Raw genomic sequence first — 25,806 nt, 5'->3', positions numbered from 1 at the left:
AAGATGCTGTAATATACATTTTGTCCAAAGTGAGTGCCAGTTGTTGGTTTCCTAAAGATAAATTGCTAGGAGTGGGAATTGCTGGTCTAAGGTGCAAGGCAGTTTTAAAGTAAGGTAGTATCAATTTTCAGTCTCACCCAGAGTATGTAAACCTATTTCTCCACATTCTCACCAACAGTGACAATTATTGATCTTTTAAAATCTTTGCTAAGTCGGGTGGAAAGAAAACATTGCTTTCATTTCCAATATTTTTTAAAAAGTTAAACAGCTTTGTACTATATCCTTATGGGCTATTTTATTTTTTATTTTTTGGGGGGTGGCCTTTTTAAATCTTCCATTTTTCTTCTGAGGTTGTCTTTTTTTTTTTTTTAATTGGTTTATTGGTTTATAAACATAGCAGATAAGAGTGTTATCTCGCAGTTTCCCCAGTTTGGCTTTTTAACCTCATATTGTCTTTCGAGCACTAGTTTGTTTTTTTCTAATGTCTTGACAAGAAATCTTTAATCTCTTAGAATTCAGCGGTCTTTATACACTTCCACGTTAAAAAAATTAGACATGCACTCTCACTACAGATGGAATTTGTCTTGGACTGTCTTCTCTGATGCTTAACCAGGTTCCCTTGTGGAAATTACATGGTGTTACTTAGCAGTTTGAAATTTTGCCTTCGTATCTCATGTATCTAGTTGAACTCGGTTTTAATTCAACCAGTCTTAGTAACTAACTTCCATCCAAAAGCGATTGAAAGCCTCTGGCGTCCAGGGCCCAGGTGGGCGGGGCCGGCGTGTTTCCGACAGGCTTGCCCCGCCTCATCCCACTCGTCCACCCTCGAGGGGGCGGGGCCAAATGACGCTACGTATGCGCGCTCAGTTGCCATAGCAGCCATGGGGCGTGTACTTCGCAAAGAAGCGAAACCTAGGGAGGCCTGGGCGCTGAGATGGTCGCCTGCGTGCGTAACGTTGACGCGTGACGTCAGCTGGGCCTCGAGGCGCATGCGCGGTGCATGTGTTTGGGCCCTCAGGCCACCGTCGTCCAGCGTTCGGCGACGGCGCGACCTGGAGGTGTGCTTCCGCTACGGGTGTCTTGAGGGAGGGTCCCGGCCTTTAGGGGTGGTACCTTCCTTCCCAGCGGCGGAGGCTCAGAAGACCTGAAGGAGCGACGCCCCCGGGAATCATCCCCGGGAGCGGAAGTGGAGAATGCCCTCCTCGAGTGAGGAGAGCGAGTGAATCGCAGACTCAGGGCTGAGGTGGGCGTGAGCGAAGGTAATCCAGGCCCAGGTTCCGAGCCCGCGTCCTCCTTCGACTTTCCTGTGGTGAGACAGTGGCTGGGACTGAGGGTTTCTCCAGCTCAGGGGCCAGGCCTCTTGAATGGAGCTTGGGGCTCAGTTCCACCGGAGGAAACGAGTTGTTGGGTGCCCCGGCCCAAAGTAAAGCGCTGGATACCCACTAGGCATTATTTTCACCGTTGTTGGGAGGAGGAGTTGGTAGAAACACTTCTAAAACTCCTTTGTAAGTGTTAATTGGAGAGGTGACAATTGTTGACGAGGTTTTGTGCATTTTATGTTAGCCTGGAGAATTTTGCAGGTTTTCCCTTCGTGGCTTTGGGCAGGGGGCTACGGGACTTCCTGCTCGACTCTGCAGAATAAGAATGGTAATATTGACCCTTGTAGCAGAATTATGATGCCACAAAGCTCCATGAAGTGCTTAATGAGAGGGACAGAGGAAACATTCTGAAAAATTTACTTACATCCTATAAACATGCTGTTTTGTTGTTGTTACGCATTGGAGTGCTAGAGTGAAGTTGAAGTGCATTATTATGACTTATATTCAAAACTTCATCAGAGGACCGCCTTTTGTGCTAGTCTGATATCCTTTCAATTATTCGGTAAATACTTATTGAGTGCTTGCTGTGTACTAAGCACTGTTCTAACCTCTTGGGATGATAAATGAGCAATCAAAGATCTCTGTCCGATGGAGCTTAGATTGCAATTTTGGGAAGACAAAATAAATAGTAAATATAAATAAGTAAATTATATGTTAGAAGGAAAAGAGTGCCATGGAAATGCAAGAGTACCATTGGTAATGCAAGATGCAGTTTTCTTTATTTTTCTATTGTTTGTTTGTTTGCTTTTGTTTTGGGGGGGAGGTAATTAAGTTTATTATTGTTTTAAGGGAGGCACTGAGGATTGAACCCAGGACCTCATGCATGCTAAACATGGACTCACTCTACCACTGAGCTATACTCTCCCCTCTGCAAGATGCAATTTTAAATTAGAATGTCAGGTAGGCTTCACAGAGAAAATGATACTTGAGTAAATACTTGAAGGAGGTGAAGGAAGTAGCTTTGCAGATATCTGAGGTAAGAGCATTCTATGCAGAGGGACTGACCAGTTCAAAGACTTTCTGATTGTAGTGTGCCTGGTGTCTTCATTGAACAGCAAAAAAGTGTGTGTGGCTGGAACACAATGAGTAAGGGGTAGGACTAGAACATTAGGGTAGAGATAGGATGTTCCTGGAAGGCAGAAATCTTCAAGGGCCTTGTAGGCTTTGTAAGGACTTAGTGACTTTGCAGCACAATTTTGAGCAGAACAGAGATACAGTCTAACTTAGGTTTCACAAGATTACTCTGGTCAGTATGTTTCAGAATAGAATATAGGAGGCAAGAATAGATGCAAAGAGACCAGTTAGAAGGCTATGGAAGTAATCCAGGAGAGAGTTGACAGTGTCTGCAGTCAGGCTGGTAGCAAGAGATAGGTGAGAAGCGGTTGGATTCTAGGCACCACGATAGTAGGAAACAATGTTTGGATAAATTATGGATTATTGACCTGAACACTACTCAATATAATATATAATTTATATATAATGTGTAATTTTGGTCTGTGTACTGCAGGTATGGTCAGGAAGAACAGTGGAGTGTTTGAATTGCCTTAGTTCTCATGTGAAAGTAATTACCTCTTAGCTTACTATGAGTTTAGGACTTACAGGCATTAATTAGGATGTGAAGTTAATGACTAAAATAAGACTTTTTCCAAAATAGGATATAGTTGAGATCTCAGGGTGGTTGTGGGTTCCAGTAATCACGGTGTAAGTTAGGACAAATAACTTGTAATAAATTTTCACTTGCTTTTATTTAGGATTTTAGTGAATGTGAAAATGACTGCTTTTTGCCTTCTTTCAGCAATTAAAGTTAAGGTTAAAAAAGTAGATCTAAGGTAAGCAAATGACATTGATGGGTACTTATGACTATTGTCCACAGATTTCATGCATCTTAATATACTGTGGCAAACAAATGACTGAGAAGATACTTGTTACTTCAAGAAACTTACAAGCTAGTAGAGACTTGTAAATAATTTTAAAAAATATGTAAAAGGATGAAAAAAGTGTTAAGAGAACAGTACAAAGTGAATGCTAATAGAATACAGTCTTCAGGATGTCATCGTGTTTATTGTAGTGCTGGTTCACCTTTATCTGCCATTTTAATCATCGAACTGGTGTAGAATGTGTTGAATATGCTAAATAAATGCAGAACTCAGGAACTGAAGCACCTATTGATTAACATTGCGCCAACAAGTACCACATAATACTCATTGCTGTATCTGCTGGAATTTAGAACTTTTTCAACACGATGCCATTAAGCCTTGCATCTTTCTCTTATATGCATTTCCCTTTCCAGTAGACAGATGTTTTTGGTTTCTTAGGTACACAGAATGTAGGGTGACTATTTGTAATTTGTATATTCAGTAAGGATATTTCTTTAGTTTAAAATGATTCTGTCAAAGTGTGTTAAGTTTTAGTGGCAAAAAAGTAATATTTTATAATATAATCAAGGAGCTATCTGACTGATAATATGAGGCACGAATCTGTAGTTTAGAGACATGCCAGAGTGAACTGTAGATCAGTTTCAGCATTGAGCAGGAGGCTAACCAGTCAAGTACACCACAGTTAACAAGCATTATGGTGGATGAGTGTTAGTTGGTAGCCTGTAAAGGTGATTTGGTACCACCAAAGTGCATGACTTAGCAAGAGAGTAAGATGTGGACAGAGGACATATTTGGCAATCCTGGTAGGTGAGTAAGGGTGGTGGCAGAGAGGTCTGGAGGCAGGATCAGTACTGGGTTCAGGTACAGGAATCTCTTCCTGGAAGGAAGTGAGATGTGGAGGGAGCTAAAAAAAAAAAAAAAAAAGCTCAAAGTCACTTGTTAGAGCTTGATCAAAGGTCTTGTTCAGGGATAAATCTTAGTCTAAGCAAGTGTTTGGGGCCCTGCGGGTGATGTCTCAGCCATAGGTAGAGGAGAACTTTTGGGAGGAGCTAGATGGGTTACCTTGGTAATACAAGCTACCATTTACTGATTAATATTCTTTGGTGTATGCTTTTTATATGCTAGCCTGTTTTATCTTCATCTAAAAAGAGTGATACCTCAGTTTTTTAAATAAGAAACCGAGATGTAAAATGATTTGCCCAAGGCCACTTACTAAGTTGTTTAAGTGGTACAGCTGAAATTTGAGCCCAGGTCTGTTGGATGTCAGAGCCTTTACTCTTTCTTTCTTCCAGATTGCCTCATTATGTAATGCATTGTGTTTTTATTAGTCTTCCCATTTTATGTGGTTTGTCATGAATGTGATCCAATTGGCAGTGGATGAGATTTCACTCACTAATAAATTTGATTCATTTAATTGTGTGTTTTCTTTTTCTAGATTTTAATTTAATTTGAAAATGAGTAAGTGCAGAAAGCCACCACTGGGTTCAAGTCCTGAGACATTCAGCCCAGATGTTCTTGCTGACATTTTTGAACTCTTTGCCAAGAACTTTTCTTATGGCAAGCCTCTTAATAATGAGTGGCAGTTACCAGATCCCAGTGAGATTTTCACCTGTGACCACACGGAACTTAATGCATTTCTTAATTTGAAGAACTCCCTAAATGAAGTAAAAAACCTGCTGAGTGATAAGAAACTGGATGAGTGGCATGAGCACACTGCTTTCACTAATAAAGCTGGGAAAATAATTTCTCATGTAAGAAAATCTGTGAACGCTGAACTTTGTACTCAGGCATGGTGTAAGTTTCATGAAATTTTGTGCAGCTTTCCGCTTATTCCACAGGAAGCTTTTCAGAATGGAAAACTGAATTCTCTACACCTTTGTGAAGCTCCTGGAGCTTTTATAGCTAGTCTCAATCACTATTTAAAATCCCATCGATTCCCCTGTGACTGGAGTTGGGTAGCTAATACTCTGAATCCATACCATGAAGCAAATGACAATCTTATGATGATTATGGATGACCGACTTATTGCAAATACCTTGCCTTGCTGGTACTTTGGTCCGGATAACACTGGTGATATCATGACCTTGAAATATCTGACTGGACTTCAGAATTTCATAAGCAGCATGGCTACTGTTCACTTGATCACTGCAGATGGGAGTTTTGATTGCCAAGGAAACCCAGGTGAACAAGAAGCTTTGGTCTCTTCTTTGCATTACTGTGAAGTTGTCACTGCATTGATGACTCTTGGAAATGGTGGCTCTTTGGTTTTGAAGATGTTTACTTTGTTTGAACATTGTTCCATAAATCTGATGTACCTGCTAAACTGTTCTTTTGACCAAGTCCATGTTTTCAAACCTGCTACCAGCAAGGCAGGAAACTCAGAAGTCTATGTGGTATGTCTCTACTATAAGGGGAGAGAGGCGATCTACCCTCTGTTATCTAAGATGGTGCTGAATTTTGGGTCTGAAATAACCAGGAAAGCTCTCTTTCCCCATCATATGATTCCCGAGTCTTTTCTTAAAAGACACGAAGAATGTTGTGTGTTCTTTCATAAATACCAGCTAGAGACTATTTCTGAGAACATTCGTCTGTTTGAGTGCATGGGAAAAGGGGAACAAGCAAAGCTGAATAGTTTAAGGGACTGTGCTGTTCAGTATTTCATGCAGAAGTTTCAATTGAAGCCTCTATCCAGAAATAATTGGCTAGTAAAAAAATCTAATATTGGTTGTAGTACAAATACAAAATGGTTTGGGCAGAGGAACAGATACTTTAAGACCTACAATGAACGGAAAATGCTGGAAACGCTTTCATGGAAAGATAAGGTAGCCAAAGGATACTTTAATATTTGGGCCGAAGAACATGCTGCGTATCACCCTGGGCAGAGTTCTCTCTTAGAAGGGACAGCTTCCAATCTGGAGTGTCACTTATGGCAGATTTTACAGGGAAGGAAACTGCCAAAGGTAAAATGTTCTCCTTTCTGTGATGGTGAAATTTTAAAGGCTCTCAATGAAGCAATTGAAAAGTCATTAGGGGGAGCCTTGAATTTGGATTCCAAGTTTAGGCCAAAACAGCAATATTATTGTTCTTGTCACATTTTTTCTGAAGAATTGATATTTTCTGAATTGTTTAGCCTTACCAAGTGCCTTCAGGATGAGCAGGATATAGAGCCCAGCAATCAAATAAAGTGCCTGCTTGTGGGTTTTCCAACTCCCCATGATATCAAAATGCATATACCATTGGAAATTCAACTCCTGGAATCAGCTGAACTCATGACTTTTGGTTGTTCTTTGCTTCATGATGGAGACCCAACTTACCAGCAGTTATTTTTGGACTGCCTTCTGCATTCATTGCAGCAGCTTCATACAGGAGATGTTATGATTTTGCCTGTACTTTCTTGTTTCACAAGATTTATGGCTGGTTTGATCTTTGTACTCCACAGCTGTTTCAGATTCATTACATTTTCTTGTCCCATATCCTCTGAGACCCTGAAGACCTGTGCAGTCCTGCTATGTGTTGGTTATCAGGACCTTCCAAATCCAGTTTTCCAGTATCTACAGAATGTGAACGAATTACTGAGTGCTCTCGTTAACTCTGATGCACCCCAGCAGGTTTTACAGTTTGTGCCAATGGAGGTGCTCCTTAAGGGTGCACTACTTGATTTTTTGTGGGATTTGAATGCTGCCATTGGTAAAAGGCATTTGCATTTGATTATTCAAGGAGAGAGAGAAGAAATCATCAGCAGCCTTCAGTTACAAAATTGAACTTGTCCTTGAAAATTTAACTTTATGGCTTTTTACAGTTTCCATTGATATTGCATCCCTTTGCTGTTAATTTAAAACCTTTTATCTTGAGGAAGGGCCAACTTTTGCATCATTTAAAGTCTTATTATTTTTGAAAAGCCATCAGCTAGTCTCCATCTCTGGGGTATATACGCCCACAGGCATAGAGTTTTACACGTCATAGAATCTGTGCAATGATGATATTTAACTTCAAACATGAAAAGTGTGTATGTGCTTGGATGGACACACTGATGCTTGCATATGCAGTTTATTGGTCTTATTTATCTACTTAAGATTTGCACCTGTGTGCCTTCATTCAGATTTGATTTTTTTCCAACTAATTTTCTCTCAATGGCTAATACTGTTAATAAGTTAATAGAGATCTTTGATGAAAGGAATTGAACCACTCCTCAGCAACACTGATTTCCTTTAACACTGACTATGTCAGTTATGAATTTGGAGAACTCATCTTGCCAGATATCTTGATATGTGCCATTCATTGCCTTGAAGCCATTGATCCAGTTTACTTCTGTGGTTCAAATGAAGCTGCTGTGCTGTTTTATAAATATTTTTACCGACCACAATCATCCAGCTAGAAAGGATATCAGGACAGTGTCAAACCAAAGATCATGTTTAAAATAAAGTTACTGTGTCCAAAACTCTCCTGTATCCTGAAAAGCTTTCTTTAGCAATGGTATAGTAATTTTTAACTTCTGGGAAACAATCTGTGAACTAAAAGATTTTTTTTAAATTGCAAAATAGTGTTTATGGTCTCATATTGGGATCATGAATATGATGAATACAGTGAAGACTGAAGAAAAATTTTAACACCTTCAGAATGATGGTTTAACATTTAAAATTTTAATCTTTACTAATTCTTTTTTTAGTATGATAATAGCACCTTACCAAAAGATTAACCATAAGATGGTTATTATGTTTGATTTCTTTTAAATTATATATGTTTGCCTGTAAAAATGGACTATTCTGGCCAGCTCTATTAAGCAAATCTTCATTACTTTGAAATTCCATGAAGTGGAGAATATTTGTATTCTCACACGTGCATGTTAGACATTTTTGTTAGTTATATGAAAAATAGATGTATTCTTTGATGTATTTGGTTGATAAATATTAATCTGAATTTTTTCATGTCCTTTGCTATTTTGAGTTTCATTATAAATTCATGAATAAAGTCATTAGCAGAGAGATTTTGTGTTCATTTTTTTAAAGAGAATCATGGGGAAAGTTAAAAATATAACTTGGAAACAGATTTTTTAAAAGGAAGGTTTGAATGAGAGTTAATGTTCCTTCATTTCCTCTGATTTGTATTCATTAAAATTTAGTCCTTAATATTGTAATATTTATGGAATCTCTACTTCGGGAAAGAAAATGAATCCTTGAGGGAAGAAGTGGGTAGATTTAGTTCTTGCCAGGGAGGGTATGGAGTCCTGGAGGTAGATTTCTGCAAGAAATGTTGTTTCCTACTGGTGACTTTTTAGAAGCCGTTTCCATGATAAAAGTCTGATAGAAAATTGGTTACCAAGACAGAATTAAAAACCACTCTTGGGAAACCTTGGCATTTAATAGTATTTATGTCTTGGTTAGTTTGGTTCAATATACTGACTCAATTTATTTTTACTTGCTTTAACCATTTGATTACAATGAATTTGAAAGCCTAGGTCCAGGTTCTGATATTAAAATTTTCTTTTAAGCCCCTCAAATAAGTATGGAATGCTTAGTGTTTTTTTCTCTTTTTTAAACACTAACCTGTATTGGAATCTGTAACATACTGGTGTATACTACAATGTATTTTGGTTTTTAACTCAGTGTTTGGGATCAGTTGCTATTTATCTGGTTAACTGGATTCAGATTTGCTTTAGAGGTGAGATACAAGTAGAGGAAGGTTCATATTGAACTGGAAGTAAGTGACAGGAACCAATGATTTATAAGAATTTTCCTTTGAGAAAAAGGGAAGGAAAAATGCTATCCAAAAAAATGAATAAAAAAGTAGAGGAGGACAGTAAGGTGATGGTTTGTATAGTTTATCAAGTTGGTTACTGTTCTTTAAAAAAATTTTTTTTGGTAGATTTTGAGATTTTTAACTTAAAAAGAATTTTTAACAACCAGAGAATTTAAATGTCACAAATACGTTTCCTAACAAACTTAAAGAGATCATATAAATTTCATTTCTTCGGTATTACTTTTTGTTTTCCCTAAGAAAAAAGTTAGTTTTTTTTTTTGTTTTTTTGTTTTTTTTAGTTTTGTATTTTAGTGGGGCCTTTTATATATTATCCTAATGTCACATAGATATTTAAATGTGTTGAAAATATCTTTTCTGAAATAAATTTAAAATCCAAATTTGTGGACTTTCTTCATCTTTACAATAGTTGTTTTAAAATTAGGTTTGCATTAGATTTTTATTTTCTAAAGATCTTGAAATGGAATGAAAGAAGCAAGATATTAGGAGAGTTGAAAAAGTTTATTGATACTTTTGTTATTTTACTTATCTTTGATGAGAATACCAAGTCTTTAACAATATTTAAACCTTATCTTTTATTTCCAGGAAAGATCATTAGTTGAACGGTTTTAACATTAGTGAGAATATGAAATCAGTTAATCACTCAGATTTTTAGAGATGAAAATTTTGTAGTTGTTGTTTCTGTTTTTTTGGAATTACAAAGAAATTTTACTGAGGTAAAAATTAGAGGACACCAAACTGTAATATGTAAAGTATACAATTTGGTGTACTTTGAAATATGTAAATACACATGAAGCCATCACCAAAATCAATTTCTTCTTTTATGTCTGTTGGTATTTGTTTTATATATTTAGGTGCTCCTATATTGGGTGAATGTATATTTTTTTTAACATTTTTTATTGATTTATAATCATTTTACAATGTTGTGTCTAATTCCAGCATAGAGCACAATTTTTCAGTTATACATGAACATAAATATATTCATTGTCACATTGTTTTCTCTGTGAGCTACCATAAGATCTTATGTATATTTCCCTGTGCTATACAGTATAATCTTGTTTATCTATTCTACAATTTTGAAATCCCATCTATCCCTTCCCACCCTCTGCCCCCTTGGCAACCACAAGTTTGTATTCTATGTCTATGAGTCTGTTTCTGTTTTGTATTTATGCTTTGTTTGCTTGTTTTTTTAGATTCCACATATGAGCAATCTCATATGGTATTTTTCTTTCTCTTTCTGGTTTACTTCACTTAGTGAATATATGTTAATAACTGTAATATCCTTATCTTGTATTGCTTCTTTGATCATTATATAGTGTCCTTTGTCTTTCTATATGGTTTAAAGTCTGTTTTGTCTGCTAAGAGTATTGCTACTTCTGTTTCCTTGTTTCCATTTGCATGAAAATTTTGTTTAAAAGTCTAAGATGCTTATGTTCACATATAGGTTATGTACTCAATTACAAATTGTAGCCATCATAAGCGTTTCTCTAATTTTCTTGAGATCTTGATTATTGTGTCTTTATAGAGTGTCTTAATAGATTAACTAGGTGTAATTATCCTGTGTTCATTTATACCAAGTGCAGGAGCATCAGTTTATCCTGTTATTTAATAATGCAGCCACCTTGTTGACTTGTGGCTTAAATTTGTTATGCTATAGTTAAATAACATATTTCTAGAGACTGTTCTTTTTCTTTAAACTATTTATGTGATTATGCTGAAAAGATACTTTTATTTTAAAAAGTCTACATATCTTTGTGGATAAACGTATCTTATTTACATGTGTATCTGCATCTTTTTCCTCTTTAGAATCGTGCTTCAACACCAAATTAATTTACTGGGCAAGGTAGATACGCTTTTACTGTCTGGACTTCTGGGAGTTTCTATTCTGTTTCCAGTGAATTTCAGGATTAAAAAGTTAGTCTTTATACTTGACTAGCTGAGAAGGTTCAAAACAAGTACAAACGTATCCTAATGAATTTATTTTTTTTAATTAGAATAAACATTATCCTGCAGCTTCCAATAACTCCAGTAATGATAATCTCTTCCTGGAGCTATTGTACTTACTGCTTGAGTCATTCAATTTGAGATTTATTTATTTTTCTGTTCTCTTGAACATTTTATTTTATTTGCAATATTGTATATACACATACATACATATTTTGAAGTATTGATGTACAGTATTATGTAAGTTTCAAGTGTACAAGATAGGGATTCACAATTTTTAAGGATTATATTCCATTTGTGCACTACTTACTTTGTTCTTTGTTTTCTCCATTCTTTCATTTTCTTGACGGAATTAAAACTCAGGGGCAAGGCACTATGACATACTTACTTTGTATCCCATGTTGTCAGTATAGGTGTTTAGAGAATACTACTTGATTTTGTTTTTTTTATTATGGAAAACTTTCAAACACAAACAATACTAAAATTATATAACACCCCCATGTACTTTGACCCATTTTCCGTGACTACATTTTGCTGAGCATATTTTATCTTCCACTTTTTTTCTTGGAGTATTTTAAAGCAAATTCATGAAGTATCTCTAACAGAAAAGAACTTTAATCACACCTAACAAAATTAACATCACCCAATACTTAGTCTGTGTTTAAATTTTGCAGATTGTCTCAAACATGCCTTTTTATAGTTGATTCAAATAAGGCTCAGACAGTGCATTTACTTAATATATCTCTGAAGTCTTTCAATCTCTTCAGTCCCTCTCCCAACTTTTTTTTTTTCCAAACCAATTAACTGTCTTGTAATTTTCCACATTCTGGATTTGGCTGATTTTTTAATCTTTTAACATATCTCCACACAAAAGTTGGCATGGAGATACAAGTTAAAAGATTTATTCCTATAAATAGGTAGTTTATAAATTTATTCCTATAAATTGGTAGGTAGATCTAGAGAACTGATTGCTTTGGGCAAGGTTACTCCATAAGTGGTGTTGTGTACTTCTTTTTTCATCATGCCACGAAGCACAAAATGGGGTTGCCCCTGTCAGTGATATTAAGGTTAATCAGAGGTTCAGATAACAACTTTATTTCTACACTGCTAAGTTTTCTATCAGTCTTTCACTTAATGGCATTAGTATCCACTGAATATTGATATTTAGCTCTAGTAGGGATCGTAAATTGTTATATTACAGTTAAATCAGTTGGAATTCCTATAATGCATAGATGATGATTTGGTGCTCCTTAGGCTTTCTTTATGCCGTTTCATTATTTTTTCTTTTTACTCATCTGACTGGATAATTTAAAATAACCTGTCTTCAAACTCACTAGTTTCTTTCTTCTGCTTGGTTGAATCTGCTGCTGAAGCTCTCTATTGGATTCTTCAGTGCAGTTATTGAATTCTTCACTTCCAAAGTTTCTGTTTGTTTTTTATGTTTTCTATCTCTTGAAATTCTCATTTTGTTCTTGTGTTATTTTCCTGATTTTATTAAGTTGTGTATCAGTATTCTCTTGTCATAATCTAGGCATTTTTAGAACAGCTATTCTGCATTCTTTGTTGGGCAATCTGTTGATCTCTGTTTCTTTTGAGTCAATTACTGGAAGTTTACTGTATTGCTTTGATGTTGTCATATTTCCCTGATTCTTCCTTATCCCTTCAGACATCTGCACATTTGAAGAAGCAGTTACCTCTTCTAGACTTTATGGACTGACTTTCATAAGGAAAGACCCTCACCTTTGGGTGGTGACATGCTGGAGCATTTTGTGACCCCAGGTCTAGTGGTGTGGGGCACCAAGTGTTCAGGGCATGTGGTAGTTCTGGGTCCAAGAGTGCATGATGTCTTGCCAGCTCAGGCAGCTGTGATCCATGACATTGACAATTGTATGATCCTTGGCAAGAGCTGCAGAGGTCGACAGTGGCTTCAAAGGCTCTTGGTCCTTAATGGTGCCTCTAGGTCAAGTGGCTAGGGACCAGGGCATGTTGTGGTAGTCGCTGGAGCCAGGGTATGCACACACTTGGCCTTGGGGCAGCTGCAGGTGCGTGCATGGTGACAAGGGCTGGCTACAGACACCCATGCAGTGGCAGGGCCAGGACCACTGGCAGCGCCAGGGCCAACAGCTATGGGTGCATGAACAGCTGTGGAGTCCCTGAGCTGGTATGTACTTGTCTACTAAGGGGGCTAGCCTAAGGTGAGTGCAAGGCAGTGGAGGCTGGTGATGGGAGTTGGGGCTGGCAGCATGCAGGTACTCACTTGGGCTTGCTTGTGGTGGTACAGGCCAGTGACAGGAGTCAGGGCCATCTCTGGGCCCACAAGCAGCTCAGGGGACCTTGATTGTCTGCATGCACTCATGTGGCTGCAGTAGCTGAGCACAGATGCATGCACAGCAGTGGGGATCAGCTCTGGGAGCCTAGGTTGCAGAGGCTGACTGGTAGCCAGTGTGGATCCTGCACTTTGGTGGCAAGGGAGCATGGAGGTCTTGGCCAGGGTTATCTGTGAGCATGAAAATCTTTGAAGTGAAAATTGGCAGGGAGTCCACAGTGGCTATGCTGGCTGTTGGTTTCCTCAGCAGTGAAAGCTGCTAGGGTCCTCTGCGAGCAGTCTACTGGAGTCTGCAATGAGATTCTCAGTGATGAAAGTTGGGGAGGGGGTCTGCAGTGTCTGTAAGGGCTATTGAGGTCCTCAGTAGTGAAGACTTCAGTGGTCCTCTGCAGAGCAGGCCACCAGGAACCACAGTTGTTCATGCTTCATGACTGATACTGGTAGCTCCTGCCCTTCTCTTCTGTTCCTAACCATCTCTGGATATCTCAACTTTGCTGGTCTCTGGGTGAATCTGAAGTGGGTTCTTTGTGCAGTGTTCTGAAAGGCTGAGGAGGCTCTGTTCCTTTTACCAGTGAGGGAAACTCAGGCTGAGGAGTTCCTTCTTAGCACTGAGCACTGCCAGTCTGGGGGATAGGATGATGCAAGCAAAATGAAACTCTTCTTCCTACCCTTTTTGTAGTTATATTCAGGATTTTTGTTCCATTGTGTTGCTGAAGCTTCTTAAGTGGACTCCTGAGCTCTCCCTGGGCTGTTTTCCTTCATGGATAGATGTCTAATTGTTCTTTGTTGGGAGGACAGAAGCTAGAGTCTTCTACTCCACCATCTTGATGGTGTCACTGTCTTTTGCCCTTTAAAAATGTTACACTGTTGTCTTTTAACTTGCATGGTTTCCAACAAGATGACTGTTACAATTGTTACATTTATTTCTCTCTGGTAATGTCTTCTTTTCCCCTTTGCCTTCAAGATTTTCTCTTTGTTTTGTGTTTTTGGAGATTGAATATGATACGTCTGTCTCTGGCTTGGGTATTTATCTTGGTGGTTTAGATCTGTAGTTAGATACATGTCATTAATTTCAGAAATTCTTAGTCATTATCCCTTCAAATATTTATTCTATCCTATTCTCTTTTTTCCTCCAGGAATTCTAATTGCACATCTGTTAGATCATTTGATGTCCTACAGTTCCTGGATGCTTTGTTTTTATTTTTAAATATTTTTTCTTTGTCTTTCAGTTTGTATATTTTTTGAGCTCACAAATTCTTCCCTTAGCTCTGTTAAGTCTTCTTATGAGCCTGTCAGTAACTATCTTGATCTCTATTACTGTGTTTTTTATTTCTAGCATCTTCATTTGGTTTTTTTCTTAGTTTCTGTCTCCTGAAATTACTTGTTTGACATGAGTGTTGTCTAATTTTTCCATTGGAGCCTTTGACATATTTTTCATAACCATTTTAAATTCCCTGGTAGCTCCAACGTCTGTGTTATTTATGAGTCTGATTCTGTTGATTGTTTTATCTCTTGGCACTGTGGGTTTTTGTTTTTTTTTTTTTCCCCTTGCTTTTTTTGGTATACCACATCCCTGGTAATTTTTTTTGTTTGTTTTATAGGGGAAGTAGAGAAGAAGGATCTGGGCAGGACTCCATGGCCTTCCTGCAGCAGCTGCTCTTCCCCTCCCCTAAGCCTGTACCATGAGATATGCTTTCACAGGACTCTTGCTATCATTTTATGTGAGTACCCATTGGGATCTATAGAGAGAGAAGCCTGTGAGTGACATGAACTCCCTTATGTCTGCAGCCTTTAGAGCTCCATACTCTGTCACCAGCCAGTACTCAACCTCCACCAATTTCTTAACATTTCTAGGTGAATTCTTATTAGTGTTAAGTTACCCCAAGTCAACAAGTGCATTCCTCGTCTCCCTGTATGTGTTTGTCTCTCAGATTTGGGGCTAGTTGGCATTTCCTCAACTTCAGTTATTTGGTGAATCCAGGAAAAGTCATGAACTTGCAATTTATTCAACTTTTTGTGTTTTCAATTGTAAGGTCTTTTCCAGCTCTCTTCACCCAAGTTGAAACCAGAAACCTGATCCATCTTTTTACCCCCTGTCTCTACTGGTAGGGTAGTAATTTGTCATGGTTTACACCAGTATAATTATTAATAGCATCCCCCTTTCATTCAGGAGTTTCTTCATTTGAATGATAAATTGTATGATCACCCTGTCTTTGAAAATATTACATAATGAGGTTTCATTAAGATCATATGTTAAGTTTGGATGGATTTTTTTATTCTGGGTAAAAATCAAATATTGAATTCATTTTGGTGATATTGGGGAGAAAATGTGTAAATGAAAGTTATATCAACCAAATCCAATGTGTAGACTTACTTTGGATCCTGTTTCAATCCAAAAGGATTTTTTTTTAGACAATCAGGTACATTTGAACATGGGCTTAGGTATTAGAGATATTAAAGAATTATTGTTATTTGGTTAAGCATTACAATGATATTATAGTTATGTTTTTAAAAAGTCTTTATTTGTCAGAGATAAATTCTGATGTATTTGAAGGTAAAATGGTATGACAGTGGGAATTTATTTAAAAATATTCAAAAATGGAGGGAGAGAGAAATGTGATAGATACAAATAAGAACAACAAAATATTAATAATTACTGAAGCTAGGTGATAGGTACCCAAAGGTTCATTATTTTATGATTTCATCTTTATTGTACTTTTTGTCTATTTCCATAATAAAAACTTTAAAAAAGGGAGACAAAGATTAATCAGGAATCAATTTTTTTTAAAAAAAGGTAATTATCCTAAAATTTAAAGTGGTAAAGGTCCATTTTTCTTGTGGCAGATCAGAGATCAGGCAGCCCTGCCTTAAATTTCGTTTGAAAACCTCCTGTGCTTTAGTGATTATTCAGCAAACCAAATAATCTGTGATATGACAAGTACAGGGAGAAAAAAAGAGGTAAAATGCCATGGTTTCAATGCAGTTCAGTCCTGCAGACTCACATTCGATCAGGAGGAGGGAATGAACCTTATCTTATTAATCCTGACTCAATTTAGTGTCTGTTTTGTGCACACTTACCCTAAAAGGGGTACACTCTGCTTTTCTTCCTGGTTCTCACTGTCCCTGTATTCTCCTCTGTTTTCATAATATGGGGAGACAAATGCCTTGGGAACGAGGGTAGCAAGACTATAAACTCCGTGGGGACAAGGACTGTTCACTGTTTTGAACAGTGAGTGATATACCTAGTACCATTACTGGCACATGAAAGACATTTAGTAAATATTGGATGAAGAAATGAATGAATCAATTCACATTTGCTTCTTTCCACATAGAAGGGACCTAATAATATATATTGTATTTGTTGAATTGAATTATGAGTGAGAGAACTGAAAAGAGAATTTTAAAGTTCTATGTCCATTTAGTGCTGGACCTCTTCAAGTCTTCAGATATCCAGAACAGAATTAGCCAACATTGATGTTGGAGAACAGTCAAGAGAAGCCAAATGAAGTGCACCTTCCTTTAAAACTAGAAGAACTATATGCAGTTGTATGCATGCCACCTTTCTTTCAAATATATTCTTGGAAATGAATAGGAGAGGACAATGATTCTCTCCTCTCCTTTAAAAGTCCTTAGCTCTAGTTCTGCCAAGAAATCAGGAGACTGAAATACCCTGTTCACAGAAAGTTAGAATGACAGGTACCCTTAAATAAATAGGTGCAATTAATCATGGTGCTGCTTGTTTTGATGAGCATGCAAGAGTGACAGGTTAATAATAAATCTCCAGCTCATACAAGGAAGGTGGCTAAGGAGATGCTGTGGTTTAATTTACATCTTTGGAAGGCACCAAAGATTTAATAATCTCCCTGCGTCATACATCAAACTAATACCCCTGAGGCAGAAAAGCAAAACATTTTAAACTGTTAATCTGAGAAGCAATAAAATCCTGTCTCAGGTCACAGATAAATTGAGTTTCTCGTGGTCTCAGTGGACCCCTAGTGTGTATGATTTATTCAGATTCCAAAGCCATTCAGGACCCCTGGGAACCCTGGCTGCAAAACCAGGCAAGCTGGAAACACCATGGGAATTGCCAATCCAATCAGAAGACCTAGACTGAGGGCAGTGACTGATTTTACCTTAGATCTACCCAATAATTTTTTTCACCTTCTATGTTAACTACAAGTAGACTATGGAATACAAATGTATATGAAGTTGTGATTAAGTTCTAAACGATTGCTTTCAGTTTTTGCTTTAGTTCTGCTTATGTTATTACTTGTTCTTAAAAGATCAAAAGCTTTTTTTTTTTTAAGTTTTTAATAAGTGTAGGATTTTAACCTGGCTGGAGAAACTGGGATACAGAAAGGGGAAATAATCCTTCAGGGCACAACGAGCCTCTTGTGAAACCTAAACTGTTTTCAGACTTCTAGCTCTTCATTTCTTAAGGAGCTATAAGCTATGGGGTGTATTGAATTTATTAAGTTGGAAAACTGTCTCCTTATTGATACTAATATAGAAGATATATCATTCTTGTTTAAAGAATGGGCCATGATGGTCTCAGAGAAAGAGGGAGGTAGAATTATGTGCAGTTGCAGTGTGTACAAGTATATTCATGGCTCTAATTTGCTATGAAATAATTTTTAAAAGGAATTAGATCGTAAAATATGATTTCTGTTCATCTCTTTAGTAATGCTGCTTATAATTTCAACTGAATGAATCATTGTGATGTTTAATGCACTGTTATCAGAAATGGAACATAAAAATATCCAATTCCCCTCCTCCTCCTACCTCCCTTCAGCTCTAAATCACAGCTGTAAATTAGGGTTGCATTTTGTCATGTTTTCCAAGGGCACACTGACTGGCATAGAATGAGCTTTGGACTGTTACTAGCACATCCATTTGACTTAGTAATTAGGAAAACATATAATATCACCCCAGGTATACCTGGGCTGCTTCTGCCTTCCTCTCTCTGAGGAAGGCTAGATTCTCCTGGTCAGGAGTTCAGGTTGGGCCAGGTGGGAGAAGCCTTAGAGGAAAACCTCTTCCTCCTTCAGTAATTCACTTAGCAAACATCCCTTGACTACCCTAGGTCCTGGGGATGTAAGGACATAAAAGGACAGAGGCACAGGGCACTGTTGTCAGTTTCCTATTGCTGTTGTAACAAATTACCACAAATTTAGTGGCCTAAAACAACACAGATTTATTATCTTCCTGTTCTGAAAGTCAGAAATCTAAAATCAAGGTATTGGCCGGTCTGTGTTCCTTATGGGGACTCTATGGGAAGATCTGTTTCCTCGCCTTTTCTAGCTTCTAAAGGCCCCCTGCATTCCTTGGTTCATAACTCCTTCCTCAGATCACTTCAGCTCCTGCTTCTGTTGTCACATCTCCTACTGTTCAGTATGATCTCCTACCTCCTTCTTATAAGGATTCTTGTGATTACATTGAGGCCAGGATAGTCCAGCATAATCTCCCCACCTCAAAACTCTCAATCACATTTTACAAAGTCCTCTATTTTCTATGTAAGGTAACAGTCATAGATTCCAGGAATTAGGATGTGGACATCTTTGGAAGCTGCATTTTTCAGCATGGAATTTGACATTGGACAGCTCTGCTACTCTCTAACTTAGTTTAACTATTAAGTAAGTTTCTTAATCTTTCTGAATCTCAACCTTCTTAACTGTGAAATGGGGTTAATAATACCCATCTCATACGGTTGTGTGAAGATTAAATGCCTGAAAACAATTAGCATTTTGTCTAACGTGTGTTATTTGTTCAACTAATGGGAAGTTAATGGATTATCGTTCTTCTTATTCACCTCTTTGAGGACTTCTCACTCTAGTGGAGAAGACAAACAGCTAAACAAATAATTAGTCAGTGTGAGGCAGTGTGACATGGGCTTTATTTGTCTCAGGCCACAGGGATTTTCCATGCATGATTTCAGTCTTTTGTAGATGATTACCTAACATGAGACTTGAAGCAAAGGAAGGCAAAACATAAAAGGTTGTCTGAAGCTATGGCTGATATGGAATGTCAGGTCCTGGGAGGTTATGTATTTTTATTCTGATGAGCTCCTGTTTTTCCCAAGAAAAAACTATTTCTCAATCTTGAGATATTATGTTAACTCTCTTGGGCTTAGGGTATATGCCGGTTAACAAGTTAGGGCCTTGGAGGGCTCAGACGGCATTATAAAGTAAAAGAACCTGTACAGACCTATAGTGTAAGTCTTAAGAGAATGTTGAAAGTCTTCCTGTTCCTCTCTCCTTCTCTTGCTATGGACTTTCACACCTTCCCTACCCCAGGGGGAAAGAGTTCTGATTTGATTAGAAATATACCAGGAATTCTAGTTGGGCCATGTTTGCTGGTTACTAGGGTCCCTCTGTATGGAAAAGTGCATTCTGGGTGGGTGTCACTCATATGACTCTCCCATCATTGTGGCTTGAGTGATGAGGACCAAGCTCAACTCTTTTTTCTGTGTATCGCTTGGCCTGGGCATGCATGCTCTCCCTATTATGTCTGTCTTGTTTTCTAATTCTGCCCTCCTTTTATCTGACCCTTCAGCAGCCCATGACACAGACTCTTCATTTCACTTCTAGAACACTCCTTTCTTCTGTTTTCTTTCTACCTCATGCCCATTCCTTCTCCATCATCTCTTTTGGATCTCCCTCACTTCCCTGACTTAATATTCAAGCTTGCCAAAGCTTAGTCCCAAGACCTGTTCTCTTTTCTGTCTCTATTCATCTCATTCTTATGGATTTAAGTATCATCTCTATATTGAGGATGCTGGCATTAATTTTCCATCGCTGCTGTAACACAGTACCACAAACTTAATGGCTTAAGACAACACTAATTTATTATCTTACAACTCTTTAGGTTAGAAGTTTGACAGTCTCACTGGGCTAAAAATAACCTGTCAGCGGGGATTCCTTTCTGGATTCTCTAGGGGAGAATCCGTTTCTTTGCCTTTTCCAAGTTCTAGAGGCCTCCTAATTTCTTAGCTTGTCTTATTCCTTAGCAACATCTTATTCTCTCTGAACCTTCTTCCTTTGTCAGCTCTCTCTCCTCTGCTTCTAAGGACCCATCTGATAAGATTGGGCTCACTCATATAATCCAGGATAGTATCCCCACCTCAGAGTATATTCCCTTAATCACATCTGCAAAGTCTTTTTTGCCGTATAAGGTAATATAGTCACAGGTTCTGAGGACTAGGTCGTGGACATCTTTGGGAGGGCATTGTTCAACCACCTACTTGATATCTCCGTTTGGATGTTTAATAGATGTCTCAAATCTAATTTTTCCAAAACAAGCCCCTAAATGACATCTCCAAAACCTGTTTCTCTCATAGTCTTCATCATGTCACTTGATGGAACCACCCTTTAAGTTGCTCAGTCCAAAACCTTAAGAGTTATCCTTGACTCCGCCCTCTCTTTTATACCTATGTTTAGTCCTTCAGTGAATCCTGGTGCCTCTACATTTAAAGATATCCATTATGTAACTACTTGTTACCTCCTTCACTTCTATCACATTTGTCTTAACCACAGTCATCTCCCACCCAGATTATTTCAGTAGCTTCCTCGCTGGTTTCTGTGTCTATGCTTGCTCCCCTTCATTCTGTAGTCAGCACAGTAGCCACAGCTGTGCATTTAAAACATAAGTTGGGTATGGTCATTCCTCTTTCCAGAAATCACAGATGATTTCACATGTCATTCAGAGTAAAAGTCCAAGTCCTGAAGATGGCCTACCTGGCCCAAGGTGCTCTGTTCCCTCTGACCTTCACATTACTTCTCTGACCTTCTCTCCTTTCTTCCCCGTGCTCATTCCACTCCAGCTGCAGTAGCCTCCTTACTATTTCACAAATATTCAAAGCACATTTGCACCTCGAGATCTTCACACAAGCTGTTTCCGCTCTGCCTGGAATTCTTTTCTGGAAAACCACACAGCTTACTCTCCTACCTCCTTCAGACGTCACCTTAGTAGTGAAACACTTTATTTAAAATTGTATCTCCCTTTCCACTGCCCTTTCCTGCTTTTTTTCTCTTGTATGTTATAATTTACTTATTTATCTTGTTATGGTCTATTTCTTACTCTCTTCCCCCCACTCCCACCATTTGAAGGTTAACTCCACAAAGGCAGGATTTTATTCCTGTTTTGTTCACTGTTGTACCCTTAGTACCAGGAACAGTGTTTGGCCCATAGTAGGTAGTCAATAAAATTTGTTGAATGAATATGTGAATTCCCTCTAGCATTGGTGAGTGGTTTTTAGATTAGCCTTCCTTACATCAGAAAAATGAAGATCAAACTTGAGTGTTGGGAGACTGGAATGAATAATACAACTTTATCCAGTTCTAGCTTTGGGGTGAGATATAGTTTTATGATGAGATGTTTCTGGGAATTCACCTGCTCATCACTTCTGAATTTTTCTACTGGAAATAAAACACAGAAGTAGATTCACATATTTATCTCTCAGTACCAGGGATGAGAAAAGTTGTAATAAATTTAATCATTGTGATATTATGTCAAAATAAGAAATACATATTTTTGATCTTCATCCTTGTTCCTGGCACAGAGCTCCAAAAATCCTTGGCATTTCCTGAGTGATAGGGGTGAGAGGAGCATCTTTTGCTATTCATAATAAGCCTCTTTCCACCAAACCTGAGTTTATGCTAAGGAGGTGACTCTTGTAGGGTGAAGTTTGGTAGCCAGAGGAACTAACCATGTGATTGATTAGAGGGTTGGAACTTTCAGTCCTGACGTCCCAGAAGAGGGCTTGAAGATTGAGTTCGATCACCTCTGTCCAGTGGTTTGGTCAATCATGCCTATGTAATGAAGCTTTCATAAAAACCCTAACTGAAGGGGTTCAGAGAGCTTTTGGGTTGGTGCACACATCCACATACCCAGAGGTCGCACTCCCTAACTCCAGAGGGACAGAAGCTCCTGCACTTGGGATCATTCTAGACCTTGCCCTATGTACCTCTTCCTTTGGCTGTTCATCAGTATCTTTTATTATATCCTTTATAATAAATCAGTTAATGTAAGTATTTCCCTGAGTTCTATGAACTGTTATAGCAGATTATCAAAGGAGTGATTTCTGATTCAAGGGAGTTAATAAAAGGATTAGAATACCCTTCCCCAACCACCTTCTCCCCACCATGCACCTGCACTGGTGCTTGTAATGCCCACAGAGTTTGGCTTTGGATATCTTCTTTTTTGTTTGCTATTCCTCTTGGAAGGAGTCCAAAGCTGTTTAGATATCTGAGGGAGAAAGAAACAACAAACTTCAGCAGGGGGTTGATTAAATAAGATGTCCTGAAATTTTTTCTCCTTATTTTTAAAAATAACTAATTAAGTAGGTTTTGAAGGGATGGACTTCTCTGACTTTTTAAAGGTCCAAAAATTGATTCCAGGTTTGGGGCAGGAAATGTAAATGATGAACCTGGAACATCTTGTACAGTAAGAAAGGAAACTATTGACTGTTGGTTGTGGCAGAAGGACACAGGGAAAATTGAGAATCAGAAAGAATAATCACTGTAATTGATTGAAGTACATAAAATTTAAAAATATCCTAGTTCATACTGATACTTTAAAGATTGTCATCATTGGCAATTACTATGGTGCCAACTCATTACTCTGAAAATTAATAAAAGTACAGAATCAAGCATTTATTCTGACTTTCCTGTATGTACTGTGTTCAAGGAAAAACAGCTAATGAGGAAAGTTATTCTTTATAATTGTATAATCTTTCTTATTTTGAAACAATCTCAGAGTTAGCAAAAATGTCTAGTATAGTATAACAAACTACTTTTTCCTACCAAGCCATTTGAAGTTAAGTTAACAACCTGATGCCCCATCACCCCTGAATACTGAATACTGAGAGGATTTGTATTTTCCATAAATACACTCTCTTGGACAACCACAGTACAGTCATCAAAATTGGAAAAATAACATTGATGTCCATTTGTCCTAATAACAACTTATTTATAGCAAACGGTTTCTGTTCAGAACCATGTGTTGCATTAATTGTTATGTGTCTTTGGTCTCTTTCATTCTGTTTTATTCTGGAGCAGTTCCTCAATATCTGACTTTCATGACCTTGACGTTTTTGAAGATTACAAGCCAGTTATTTTGTAGACTGTCCTTCAAGTTGATATGTTTCCTTGTGATTAGACTCATGTCATGCATTTCTGGAAGAAATATCACAGAACTGAAGCTGTGTTCTCCTTTTTGCACCTTCTTGTCAAGTGGTATGTGATTTTCATTTGTCCATTATCGGTGATGTTCACATGATGAAGGTAGGGCCTGTCAGGCTTCTTTACTGTGCAGTTATTCTCTTCACTTTGTAATTAAGTATTTTATTTGAAAATATTTAAATACCTTGTTTTTCATCAGACATTTATTTATATCATCAAACTCATGGATTCTCATTTTATTCAAAGGGTTATAATCTGTTACTCTCATTATTCATTTTGACACTTGAGTTTTTCAGATTAGAAATGTAGGTGTGCCATCAATCTGGCCTTGTGTCTGTGGCATGTCCATCATTCTGTGAGTACTTCCTTACCTTCTGGCACAAGATGTCCCGAGCACATCTTATACTTTCCTGCCTCTAACCCTTGGATCAGCCATTTTTCTTTGGTTCCTTTTAGCAGAGAATAATATTTAGAAACCATGATTAGGTGTTATTGCCATTTTGTATTAGTGCTCCCAGCCCCTCTTACCTTCCCAGTTGATAGAGCTAGGGAATATATTTCTGTACATGTGTGTAATGCAATGTGTGGACCTTGGTTTGTATTCAGATTCAAATGAATCAATTGTAAAAAAAAATCGTTGAGACAGCTGGGGAAATTTTATAGGAACTGAGAACTGGATGATATTGAGGACTTACTAACTTTGTTATATGTGTTAAAGACATTGTGGTTATGTTGAAAGAATAATCTTTATCTGGGAGAGGCAACTGACATTCTTACAAGTGAACTTTACTTTCAAGGGGGTTAAATGAAATAATAATATAGGTGGAAAGGACAATCTAAATAAACCATTATTCCATATGAATGTTTATGCTGTATGCATATACTTGCATTCACTATGTATATACATACATATATATTGTAATTTGAGATTAAAATTGAGCTTGATATTTAAATATCTGGAATATCAGCCCTCTATATCCAATGTCTAGAGTTCATGCAATCCAAAAGCTCCCTGCCAAGTAAATTTATATCCTAAGCTATTTTATAAGACCCAGAAAGGTTTTGACCATGTCTAGAGGAAAAGACTTATTCCTTGACCTTCAGTTTGGTGCATGGTATACATCTTATTCCAAAGATAGAACTGATAATTTGAGACTTCATAATGTATTCTTGGCTTTGGCTGAATTTTTCAGGACATTAAAAGGTTATTTAGGACCAAGCACAAAAACTATCCTTCGTGATCCTGTTTGTGAACTGTCACTGATATGACAGGAGGGGTCGATACAGACAAGGACTTATTCTCTCCCTGGATGGGGAGCTGGCCTATGGCCCCGACAGCTGTTCCCTGCTGGAACAGTCATAGTTCCTGGATGCTCTTTGACATCCCCAGCAGCTGCAACAGCAAGCAATGCAGTGCAAAATAATTAGTCAATTAATCTCTTTGCTATTGAACATTTCAGATGCTTGTGCCTTAGTTCATACTATAAATGACGTGGGAAGTGGTGTGACTCTTGATTTTTACAGGTATATGCCAGCATATGATTGTCCTGCCAACCCCTGGGGACCTCCAGAACCCAGAGAAGAATAGCGACAGTATTAGGAAGTGGCGAGGCAGACAGCCTGTGGGTTGTACACAACTCTCTCCACAGTGACAGTGGCTCCGCCCTTTGTCTCCCACCCCAGGAAGCATATCCAAATGTAAGTGAGTGAGAGAGCTTACTTTGTGTCCTCTTAAACTGTAAAGAAAAGTACATTATTTGAAAACTTTAATACTTGAAAAATTGATGACAAACTAGTGTTAGGATATCATGGTTCAGAGCTAGTGCTCTTGTGGAATACTTTTAATAAATAAGAGAAATGGAAAACAATGTCTACATACTTCAGCAGAATTGTCCAGAGGCCTGACTTTTGTCAAAGCTGAAAAAAAATCCCTTGAAAATCTTCAGCTTCGCACTTAATTACCACCTCCTTTGGCTGTTTCTCTTTTACTGCCTTTCTCTCCTCCCTCCTGTGATTTTTCTTTCTTGTTGCCAAACACACTTTCTCTTCCAGACACCATCTGTTTTCAGAATATATTTGCATTTCCTTTTTCCTTCCCAAAGTGGCCCACTTTGGGGGTCTGTTTTCCTCTCAGTGGGCTGCTTCTACCATGTTACCCCATGCATTGGTGGAAGGAAAGCTGTGGCTCTGCCGATTTGAAATACGACCAGGAACCCAAGAGAGACATTCTTTTGGAGTTAGATGTACGCATCCACCCTCCAAAGGAGCTTAGTCAGTGGTGGGAGCAGTGGTGGGAGCATGTCTGAGCTGTACAGAGCCTTCCCCTCAGCGTTCATTGCAGCTTGCTG

The 25,806-nt window shown here is 38.0% G+C and overlaps 2 protein-coding genes across 10 annotated transcripts in view; both read left to right on the top strand.

The window, feature by feature from the left end:
* Window positions 1-937: 937 nt before the first annotated feature.
* Window positions 938-8,238, top strand: CMTR2 (cap methyltransferase 2). 4 transcript variants are annotated; one of them, XM_045521392.2, is made up of 2 exons: window positions 938-1,058; window positions 4,692-8,238. In XM_045521392.2, exon 2 carries the CDS (start codon window positions 4,711-4,713, stop codon window positions 7,015-7,017), a length of 2,307 nt encoding a protein of 768 aa, XP_045377348.1. In that variant the 5' UTR covers window positions 938-1,058; window positions 4,692-4,710; the 3' UTR covers window positions 7,018-8,238. The 4 variants fall into 4 exon arrangements, with proteins under 4 accessions (XP_045377348.1, XP_045377343.1, XP_010959157.1 ...); XM_045521387.2 differs by lacking the exon at window positions 938-1,058 and adding an exon at window positions 1,107-1,243; XM_010960855.3 differs by lacking the exon at window positions 938-1,058 and adding an exon at window positions 1,122-1,259.
* Window positions 1,124-25,806, top strand: part of HYDIN (HYDIN axonemal central pair apparatus protein) — a 381,838-nt gene continuing 357,155 nt past the window's right edge. For all 6 annotated transcript variants that reach the window (XM_074370458.1, XM_074370459.1, XM_074370460.1 and 3 more), the window contains exons 1-2: window positions 1,124-1,259; window positions 14,882-25,156. The gene's annotated coding sequence lies outside the window, so the exon portion shown is untranslated. The remainder of the gene's footprint in view (window positions 1,260-14,881; window positions 25,157-25,806) is intronic.

Source organism: Camelus bactrianus, chromosome 9 (assembly GCF_048773025.1).
Source record: "Camelus bactrianus isolate YW-2024 breed Bactrian camel chromosome 9, ASM4877302v1, whole genome shotgun sequence".
In the NCBI taxonomy this organism is placed as follows: Eukaryota; Metazoa; Chordata; class Mammalia; order Artiodactyla; family Camelidae; genus Camelus; species Camelus bactrianus.
This window is presented reverse-complemented; position numbering and strand designations above follow the sequence as displayed.

Coding starts and splice junctions, on each gene's coding strand:
- CMTR2 (XM_045521392.2), top strand. CDS start 4,711: ATGAGTAAGTGCAGAAAGCCACCACTGGGTTCAAGTCCTGAGACATTC.